The sequence below is a fragment of the Pseudonaja textilis genome, chromosome 2 (assembly GCF_049901715.1).
Source record: "Pseudonaja textilis isolate UNSWEBS1 chromosome 2, rPseTex1.2, whole genome shotgun sequence".
NCBI classification, from domain to species: Eukaryota; Metazoa; Chordata; class Lepidosauria; order Squamata; family Elapidae; genus Pseudonaja; species Pseudonaja textilis.
Window position 1 is genome coordinate 122,008,540 of NC_141991.1, and position 10,623 is coordinate 122,019,162.

Genomic DNA, 10,623 nt, shown 5'->3' on the forward strand with positions numbered 1-10,623 from the left:
GGGGGCGGGGCCAGTCAGAGGTGGTATTTGCCAATTCTCCGAACTACTCAAATTTTCCACTATCAGTTCTCCACAACTGGTCAGTACCTGCTGAATACCCACCTCTGGCTGCGGGGATCCATTTTCTTCCCAGGCTCTGTTTTCAGCCACAATGGCCTCCTCTTGCCCTTTGCCAGCAAAAATGGAGCCACACACGCGTCTCCCAAGCTCCGTTTTAGCTGACAGAGGCACCGTGGGCCAGTCCTTCACTGTTTCCAGGGTGGCCCTGCGGGCCAGATCCCAGCACCCCATGGGCCAGATCTTGCCCTCAGGCCCTGAGTTTGATACCCCTGTTTTAGTCCAACCCCCCCAGGAGTCCTTGTACCATCCCCGACAAAGGCAGCCTCCCTGGTATGCCAAGGAAAGTGTGGGGGGGGGGGCTTCTAACCCTGCTGCTGTGTCTTCCTTCTCACCAGTTGCTGCATAGCCTCCCGGATGAGCTGCGTGCCGATATTGCCCTGCACCTTCACAAGGAACTGCTCCAGCTGCCCCTTTTTGAGGGGGCGAGCCGGGGCTGCCGGCGTTCCCTTTCACTCAGTGTCCGAATGTCTTTCTGCACGCCGGGGGAATACCTGATCCGGCAGGGAGATGCACTCCAGGCTTTGTATCTCATCTGCTCGGGCTCCATGGAGGTGCTGAAAGACGGCACTGTGCTTGCCATCCTAGGTAATGCCTGCTTCCCTTCGGTCCCTGCTCTTTCCCCCCTCACCATGTTGTAAGTCTGGGAGACTGGGAAGTTTTATTTATTTACTTGATTTATCAATCACTTACAAGAGAACAGGTATAAGTATAAACATAGTTATGAATACATGAGATGGATACATATAAGAAAAATAAAAGAAACAATAGGACAGGGATGGTAGGTACAATTGGTGCGCTTATGCACGCCCCGTAGAGGCCTCTTAGGAAAGGGTTGAGGTCAATAGTGGACAGTCTAAAGTTAAAGTTTTGGGGGTTTGGGGAAGAAACCACAGAGTCAGGTAGAGTGTTCCAGACATTGACCACTCTGTTGCTGACGTCGTATTTCCTGCAATCAAGTTTGGTGCGGTTGACCTTTAGTTTGTATCTGTTGTTTGCTCTTGTATTGTTATGGTTGAAGCTGAAGTATTCATTGACAGGTAGGACATTGCAATGTATGATTTTATATACTATACTTAGATCGGACCGAAGATGGCGTAGTTCTAGGCTTTCTAGGTCTAGAGTTTCAAGTCTGGTGGCATAAGGTATTCTGCAATGAGTAGAGGAGTGGAGAACTCTTCTTTTGAAATATTTCTGGACTTTCTCAACTTTGTTAATATCAGATACGTAATGTGGGTTCCAGACTGATGAGCTGTATTCGAGTATTGGTCTAGCAAATGTTTTGTATGCTCTAGTTAGTAGTGTAATATTACCAGAGAAAAAGCTAAGTAGATTAGATTAACAAAGTACCTTTTTGGCTATATAGTTGCAGTGGGCTCCAGTACTTCGATCATTTGAGATGAGTACTCCAAGATCCTTGACAGAGTTTGGATCATCAACAAGGTCTTGACCATTCAGCCTGTATTTTATTTTCCGATTATTATTTTTTTGCCAATAGGTAGGACAGAGCATTTATTTGTTGAGATTTGAAGTTGCCATTTGATTGACCCTTCTGATACATAGTCAAGGTCTTTTTGGAGGGTAGCAGGATTGTCTGTGGTGTTGAATAGCTTCAAGTTTCAAAAGGTTGGCTGGACTTGAAAACACCTGCAGCCTCAAAGCTGGGTGAACACAACAGTCACTATGTTCTCACATCTTGGTGTGTCCCGAGTAATAAGCCATATCCAGGGGTGGGCTGCTGGGGTTCGGGAGAGTCCCTAGCTAAGATTCTGTACGGTTCAGAGAACTCCCAAATCCCACTCCTGCCTGGCCTCACCCACCCCGCCCCTCGCCTCCCAGGAGTCCCCATGTGGCCCGTTTTGGATGCAGGTAAGTGCAGGGTGTATGTGGAGACTCGGGGAGAGCGAAAAACAGGCCTCCTGGAAGTTTGGGAAGGCCAGAAATGGGCCCATTTCCAGCTTCCAGAAAGCCTCTGAAGCGTGCAGAGGCTGTTTTCACACTCCTGGAGGCCCGAGGAAAACCTCCAGAGCCAGGGGAGGGCAAAAAGCCTCCACACTGCCATGGTGCAGGAGGCCAACTAGGCCACACCCACCGTGGCCACGCCCACCCAGCAACAAACCCAGCAGAGAACCCGTTGCTAAAATTTTTGAAGCCCACAGTCTTACAGCGTGTTTCTCATAGCACTTTTAAAAAATGGCAATTGCCATGACACAATGACCCACAAATTACCCAATTTAGCCAAGACTTGAAATCTGGGGTGTGAATGTGTGAATGCAGGTGTACTGGGAGAAATTCTAAACCCCATCATTCTGAAGTTTTCCACACAGAAAAAAAAAGGTTTCTATATCCAGAATAAGGTGGGAATAGAGGCCCAAACTTTCATTTTGGCATCCTGGTTCCACCCCCACCCCCCATGCAATAAGGCTTGAAATGTTTTTGCCTTTTATTATTGCTTTTTTAAGCCAACTCTTTCCGAGAGCTCTGCTCTACTATCTTTTCCTATCCCATCCTGTTCATCCCAAAGGTGCTTTCAATTTGGGGTTTTCAGTGAGCCTCCTTTCAGAACGAGAGTCTGAGGGGGCTTCCATTTTGTTCCACTGGATGAAGGATTCACCTTTAACTCTTTTCCTTGCAGGGAAGGGAGACTTGATTGGTTGCCACATCTTATCCAAGGAAGAGGGGGTCCAGGCCAATGCAGATGTGCGGGGCCTCACCTATTGCGACCTACAGTGCCTGAGCTTGTCTGGCCTGCTGGCTAGTCTGGAGCTTTACCCAGAATTTGCCAGCAACTTCCGCCGTGAACTTCCCTGTGAACTCAGCTATAACCTGGGTGGAGGCAGCGTCTTCCAGGTGAATGGAGTAGGGTGATGAAATCTCTGTTATTATTGGATAACAATTGTCACTGCCTCATTCTGGGTGCAGTGGTGTTTAATTCAGTTCTTGTGCCAGGTCTCGGGGCGGGGGAAGGTAATTCCAATTACAAATTATTATTTATTATATGGCACATTCACATCACATTTCAATAAAAAAAACCCACAGGAGATGAAAATACCAAATATAAAATGTTATAAACATATGTCTAGATTACAGATAAAATCATTTGCTTCATTTGTCACAGCCAGGAAATCAGCAAAGTCTCCATTATAGGCACTATTTTGGCACATATTGTATGTTGTATATCCAATCCAATTATAAAATGCAATCCATGAGAACAAGAGTCAGACAATAACAACAACAAAAGAGTCGGTTTACTTGAAATTAGTAAAAAGACTGTAATATATATACCTGCACAGAGCCAACATAGAAGCCACACAGGCCAAAGAAAGCTAGAGAATAACTCTGTAGGTGCTTTTCTTGGGCGTCCAACTTGCCATTAAAAAGAAAGGAGTAGCTATACAGCTGGGTAAGTCTTCAGTATATCCTCCAGAGTCACTCAAGGTCAGCAAGAAAATTTGAGGGAAATCTACTGACAAATCCAAAACTTAACCCACGTAGCTGGACTTGAGGGAAACTGATGATAAAACTGGGCCTTTCCAGCTACTCCAATGTATCAGTCTGAATTGTATCCACTTTTGTTCAGAAACAAAAAAAGTTAATAAAAAATTATTAATCTTCAATAAGCAAACATACACAAACAAAACACAAAACATGAAAACATAAAACTTCTTTTTGGAAAGCGGCTTAGTCCCGGGTTACATCTTTTTGTACAGACATAAATCAAATTCATGCTCACTTTGTATACCATTTCATATCTTATTTACCATTCTATATTTTTTATATGGCTTCTCCCCTCTTTTCACTCTCTTAATTCTATTTTATATATTTCATCTCAATTTAAATCATTATTCTTGTATCTTTTGTCCGTTCTGTAATTATCAACTTATCTTTTCTCTTTAACACATAAATTCTACTGCAATCACTGATTGAAGTATGACGCTTTTATATCTTTTCCCTAAATTTAACACTTAAAATAATATATAATTTTAATTCTTTCTGCTTAGTACATTCTAAAGCTACATACTACATTTTAAAATAAGAAAATAGTAAGTTTATAATTAAATAATCCATAGGAAATTAAACTTATCATTAAATCTTAAGCATTTTACACATTTCCTTTAATATTTTATTAAATCATATAATGTTCCAGTTTTCTAACTTTATTTCAAATACAAATACAATACAGTCTTACGTACTTTTGCAGAATCTCTTTTTTAATTGTTTTTACCCTTTATCTCTGAAAAAAAACTGTTTCTTTATATCTTGTTTCAAACCTTTGTAACTTCTCTTCCTTTTCTCCATTCCTTTCTTCTCCAATCTAGCCTTTTTACCCCGTCTCTTGATCTCCTCCCTCTTAATCTCCACTCTCTTCTGCATTCCTCTTTTCTGTTGCTTTCTAACATTGTGTCGATTTTTCACCTTATTTTTCCCTTTTTTGGTTGTTCTTTTAAGTCTTAAATTCTCCATTCTCTTTCCCCTCTTTCCTTTTTCTTCCCCAGCTAAAGTTGTTTGTTCGTTAAAGATGGCTTCTTCTTCATCCCAGTCTTCTTGTTCTTGTAATTCCTGGTAGGTAGAAATCGCCATTTCTAAGAAGTGAAAAACAGATCTGGAAGAGCCCCTCCCTTCTTGTTCCTCTTCTTTTAGCTTTTTAAATTCCATTTTCAGTTCTTCAACAGATAATGCCATTGTGAAAGTTTTTTAAACAACCCAAATGTTTTTAATCTTTCAAATAACCATTTCCAAAAGTCCCAAAGTCACCAAGCAATCCAAATAAACACAAGTTGTTTTAGCACTTTCTTCTTCTTGTACTTTCTCTTCCTGGGGTACAGTTCACTTGCAAAGTTCCAAAATGCATCTTTTAGAAGTCTTGTTAAAATTTAACTCTGATCTTATAAGCTCCAAGCAATCTCCTCCAGCAAGGTCTTAATATGAATTCTTTACCTCTCCCTTCCCACTCATAGCAAAAAAAGATTTTTTTTTAATTCCAATGTTCAGAAATCTTTAATGTCCCCTTGGCTTTTAGTTTTCAAATTTGATTACCTGTTGATGCCAAAACGGGTTTTTCCGATTTCCATCTGCTATCTCGATAGGGAAGGAGAGTGAGAAAAAACAAACTTTCCTTTTTAACTTTCACCCGCCGCTTTTTACGATCTTCTAGGGAACAATGTACCTTTAATGAAGTTGAGTTTCCAGGGTATTTAGATGTTACTTTTTATCCCAGTTCAGCCAAAAACTTTCACTTTCTTCAGCTTCCTCCTGCACATTCTTGTCCGGATGAAAGCTTCTTTGTGGCGGCCATTGCTGACCACCGCTCCACCGCTTTTGGAAAAGGGAGTTTAGCCAGCTGAGGAGGGGGGTTGCGTTTCCCTCGCACCCCTGCTGAATCTCCCCTGTCTTCAGTCACCTGTATGGGGTAACTATTAACTCCCAAATCCAACTGGATCGGGGGTACTCCAGTGCCGAGCGCAGCAGGAACCGCGCACGATTGCGGATTCCTGCTGCCACCAAAGCTTGCAAACCGGAAGTCCTGTTCAGAAATAATTTTGACAGCCATGAATAGTTTGCACAAGACGTCCCACTGAGGCTGCTAATTCCTAATATCTATACAAATGATTCGATTGAAACCAGTCCCTGGGCAGAAAAAAAATTAATCAAGTGGATTCTGAACTCTTACAACAATCATTTCTTTAAAAAGCCCCCAAATTTGGGGGGCGGGGGGGGTGAGGAGGGGAGAAGGGATCTGGCAATGAGAATCATTTACCAATGAAAGGGAGAATCCAGTGGGAGGAATATAGTTTACATATAAGGATAGTCCTTTTCCGATTCTAGAGAGAAAGGCAGCTGTAATGGGAAAGACAAGGGTTCCTTCACTGTCTCCTTCCACCACAGGCACAGTCACCATCTCCGAGCAGCAGGGAACCTGCCACTTTGCTTTCGACGGTGAAGGATGCAGAGATTTCATTTCCTCCACGCCGCAGAATGCCCTGTTTGCCCACGCAGATAGAGGATGAGCCCGCCAGCCCTTTGCTCCCCAAGTCCTCGGGGGGCCACAGCCACCTGCCCTCACGGTCAGGAATGCCCCGCCACGTGGCCTCTGAAACATCCTCACGCCCCACAGCATTGCGGCTGCACAACATGCCCTGCAGCGGTCCCCCAGATCTCAGCCCCAGGTAAGATCATAGGATGGGAAGGAGGTGCAGGCCAGCTTTGGGAATGGGGACACAACTACGAGGCCCCATCAAAATGTCTTTCCCCATGTTAGGTGACTGTTGAAGCACAGTATGTCAATGAAAACTCAATCGTCCAGGCCAAAAGTATGCAAAAAAGGTTAAAATCATGGCAACTGGACCAAAGTTTGTTAATCAGAGGTGTTTCATTACTCATTCAAGTAACTTCATTTGCTGTGGCAAGAGTGGGTATATTCCAATGACTCTCTGACTCTCTGCTTGCTTTATTTTGACCGTTACTCATCCAAGTTACTTGGATAAGTAACGAAACATCTCAGATTAATCCAAAGGTGCATTTTCAGGAAGCAACTGGACTTTCTTATTTTTTCCTTTTGAAGATATTTCATCCAAGAAGCTTCTTCGGTTCTGACAGGATAGTGGGGAATGGAAGGATTTATACTCCTTGCAGTCAGCTGGTCACTTGCATCCTTTCAGAGGGTCATTGAAGCACTTGGAGGTTTATCTGTGTCCTCAATCACCTGAGTGGTGCTCCTGGTTCCTGTAGTCTGTAATTTTTTTCCTCTGGAAATCTATTCCTACTCTCACAACATTCAAAAGGTGTTCATCCCAAATTGTATAGCTAAAAGTCTGTGACCCGGATGACTGAGAATGTCTACAGACTTTTAGCTAAAAATTGGGGATGAACACCCTTTGAATGGTGTGGGAGTAGGAATAGATTTCCAGAGGAAAAAAATTGCAGACTACAGGAGCACTACTCAGGTATTATCTGAGGACACAGATAAACCTCCAAGTGCTTCAACGACCCTCTAAAAAGATGCAAATGACTGGCTGTCTGCAAGGAATATAAATCCTTCCATTTCCCACTATCCTATCAGAGTTGAAGAAGCTTCTTGGATGCGAAGCAAAATATCTTCAAAGAAAAAACAGAAAAGTCCAGTTGCCTCCTGAAAAAGCACCTTTGGGAATGATTGAGAATCTCTACAGCTCAGATTAACAAACTTTGGTCCAATTGCCATGACTTTAGCATGCAAGTTTCTCCCTGCGCCTCTCTTTTCTGAAATGCTTACTGATTTTCCACCTCTTCTTCTCTAAAAGAGTTGTAGATGGAATTGAGGATGGGTCCAGTTCAGACAAACCTATTTTCAATTTCCGCCTTGGCCTGTCAGGACCGGATTACAGCAGCCCTTCACCTGGTACAGGTAATATTCTGCATCATGCAGGGAAAGGGGGTCACAAAGAGGTTGATAAGGAATAGGCTGAATTTCTAGAAGGCTCAATCTGTGGCCTCCATCAGCTTGATCTGTTTTTCCTCTTCCAGATAGCGGCCTGCTGACTATCCCTCCTGAGTTATCTGGTGCCGACACCATTGAGAAATTGCGCCAAGCGGTAAGGTGTTTTTAACTCAAAGAATCCGTTTGTACCTTGGATAGCATTACTTTACCATGCTTGACGTCTAATAAGTTAAGGACATGTGTCTGCCTGCCATGAGCAGCCTGCTTAAAAATAACAAGGCTTGTACACAGACAGCCTTGTGGACTTCAACTTCCAGAATTCCACTGCTGGCTGGGGAATTCTAAGAGTTGAAGTCTACAGGTCTTAGTTGCCAAGGTTGGACACTCCTGCCTTACGGCGATGTTTACCTGGAGCTTCCTTGCTTTTTGTTCAGTAGGGAAGCAGACTACATATGTGCAGTCTACCCTTGGAAATCCAAAACACTAGTCTAGGAAATATTCTCTACAGAGAATGGTCGATTTAAATGATCTTCTGAAAACACAAACTCACGGTTTACCATTTGAGTACCAAAGCAAAGGTACTAGGCTCTTTGAGCGCAACTGACTAAGCCTTACTTATATAATTTATCTCGTACCTATCTTTACATAGTCCAGATAGCTTAAATAAAAACCGTGATATTTTAAAAACTAAAACCAGATTTTTAAATATGAGCATCCCAAACCCTCCCCTCAAGACTGACAAAATGGCTTGTTTGCTATTTTCCCAATTTTTAAGAATGAAGGTGATCTGGCCTTTGGAGGTAGAGTATTCTTGAACGACAAGGTCATCATAGGAAAAAAACTTGCTTCCAAGCCCTCCCCCCGTTTCCTTCAGCCATCGCTCCCTGAGCTGACTGTAGGGTAGGCATGTTGTACTTGGGAAAGGCAGCCTTGTAAACAGACATGGGCTCAAGCTTTACAGAACTCAATTGGTGAAAAGCAGCACTTTTGATTTGTACTTGGAAAATTAGTGGCAACCAATGCACCTCTGCCACGTGCTGGTGGAAAGGGCCTGGCTTCTGGGTAGTCTTCAAAGACAGCGCCAAGCTGGGCAAAAACTTCCTTCCTGCTGATTGAGCAGAAAGTCATGTATCAGAAGCCATAAATTACTTTTTGTCCCAAAAGTGCTTTTTCAAAAGGCCGCTGGACTTACTTTGTTTTTTCCTTGAAGACATTTCGCTCCTCATCCACGAAGCTTCTTCGGGTTTGAACCGAAGAGGAAAACTATCTTCAAGTAAAAACAAAGAGTCCGGTGGCCTTTTGAAGGAGAAGAAAAAAGAGCACCTTTGGGACAACCATGACCTAGATGACTTGAGAATCTCCAGAGACAATTGCAGATCTGCTTTCTATCCCTTTCCTTCCAGAGTCCGATTAAGGGTAACCACCAAACCTCATGGCTTACGAGCAAAAAGCAACTTGTCTTGCTCGAAATTAGTTTCGAATTGTTTAATTCCCATCCCTGCATCCCCCACCTACCACATCTAAGAAGAGGGCAGCAGGCGTGGTACAATCGTTACGGCGATACCTCACTCCAAACCAATCTGCAGCTTCACGTAGATGTTAAAACAATTTGGCAAAGGACCGAGTCCTACATTGTACAGAACGCCTATGAACCCAACTGCTCGCACACACATACGCCCGCCCCCAATCATCAGACTGGAACCCCAGGATCAAACTCAAACGGTGCTTCCCATTCCCAACCCCGGCCAAATCCCAGTTTGGTTCCAAAGCATCCTCAGTCAAAACTATCCAGGACAGATTCAGTCCCCTTTGGAGCGTGACTGAAAGGGATGCTTTCACCCAGCATTCTTTGCAGAAGCAGCACTTCTACCGCCTTCTCCAATACTTTCCCCAATTAGGAAAACCTAGATAGGACTCCCACCTGAGGAAACAAGAGTTTTTATTTTCTTTTTTTGCCATATCCCAGCTTGAAGAGTATGTTTCGTGCTATCAATATTATTCTGGGTGAAAAAAGAATCCATCCCACCCCGCACAAAAATCCAATTTCAAACTGTTCAATGGCCAAAAACGGGAGTGAGGAAAAGTATACAATTCCCTTCTTTTCTTCCCGATTGGTCCTGTGTGTTTCCAGAGACTGACTGATCTACTGCCAAAACTACTAAGTTACCTCACCCCCTAGGAACGGTTTTATGCATTGCAGTAGTTGCGAAGCGATTTTTTTTTTAAAGTAGGGAGGGCTCCAGTCTAAGAAGACAGGCAAGCAAATGACCTCATTTCCCTTGCATCATTTCCCAGGTGGCCGAGCTCTCTGGGCAAATTCAGCAAATGCGGGAAGGCCTGTACTCTCTGCGCCAGGCTGTCCAGCTCTTCCTTCTCTCACAGACATCAGCCCAGCAACGCGTTGATCCGTCTGCCTGTGGGCCTTTCCCCCATCCAGAGGCTCCTACGACGCCTCTGCTGAGCCCCCTCCGGGTTGACACAGGCCTTTCACCAGCTTTCTGCTCCCACAGTGCACCGCAAGCGTCATGCCCGAATGGCGCCTGTGGCAAAGTCCAGTGGATGTGGGCCCCTCCAGCTGGGCAGAGCTCACCCTGGCCTGGCACGTTTTGGACCCTGGGACGCCAAGCAAGGGATTCTGAGGCAGGAGTGTTTTCACCCTCCGGTCACGGTCCCAAGGACCAAGGGAACAACACACCGATGCCAAACCTGAGCCAAAGAGAGAGCTCTCTGCCCCAAGCTTGCTCTGCCACAGATCCAGCATACCATACAAGCTCTCCAGAAACCAAACCTTCTAGGACTCAAGACTGTGATTCCTCCAGCCTTGAGATGGTGCTGATTGGTGCTGGGGATGATGGTTCTACCTGCAGTGGGCCCTGCTGGATAGAGGAAGAAGGGACGGGGATATGAGTATGCTGAGCACAACCGATTACGCAAAACCCAGGCCCTGGGATTTTTCCCTCCTGGGAATATCAAGGATTAGCCCTTGTCTTATGGGACCGGACGCTCTCCCATGTGAGGGGACAGAGAACACAACAGAGAAAGGTTACGATCAGCTCTTCCAAGGTTGAGAGAGAGTTGCAATTGTTCTC

General features: G+C 44.3%; 1 protein-coding gene across 1 annotated transcript in view; it reads left to right on the forward strand.

Moving 5' to 3' along the window:
• The window catches only part of KCNH3 (potassium voltage-gated channel subfamily H member 3), a 31,693-nt gene extending 21,252 nt beyond the window's left edge, over positions 1-10,441 (forward strand). Inside the window, 6 exon segments of the mRNA XM_026711239.2 lie at positions 456-705; positions 2,753-2,967; positions 6,004-6,284; positions 7,398-7,501; positions 7,621-7,688; positions 9,830-10,441. Coding sequence (XP_026567024.2) covers positions 456-705; positions 2,753-2,967; positions 6,004-6,284; positions 7,398-7,501; positions 7,621-7,688; positions 9,830-10,441 — 1,530 coding nt within the window.
• The last annotated feature ends 182 nt before the right edge of the window (positions 10,442-10,623 follow it).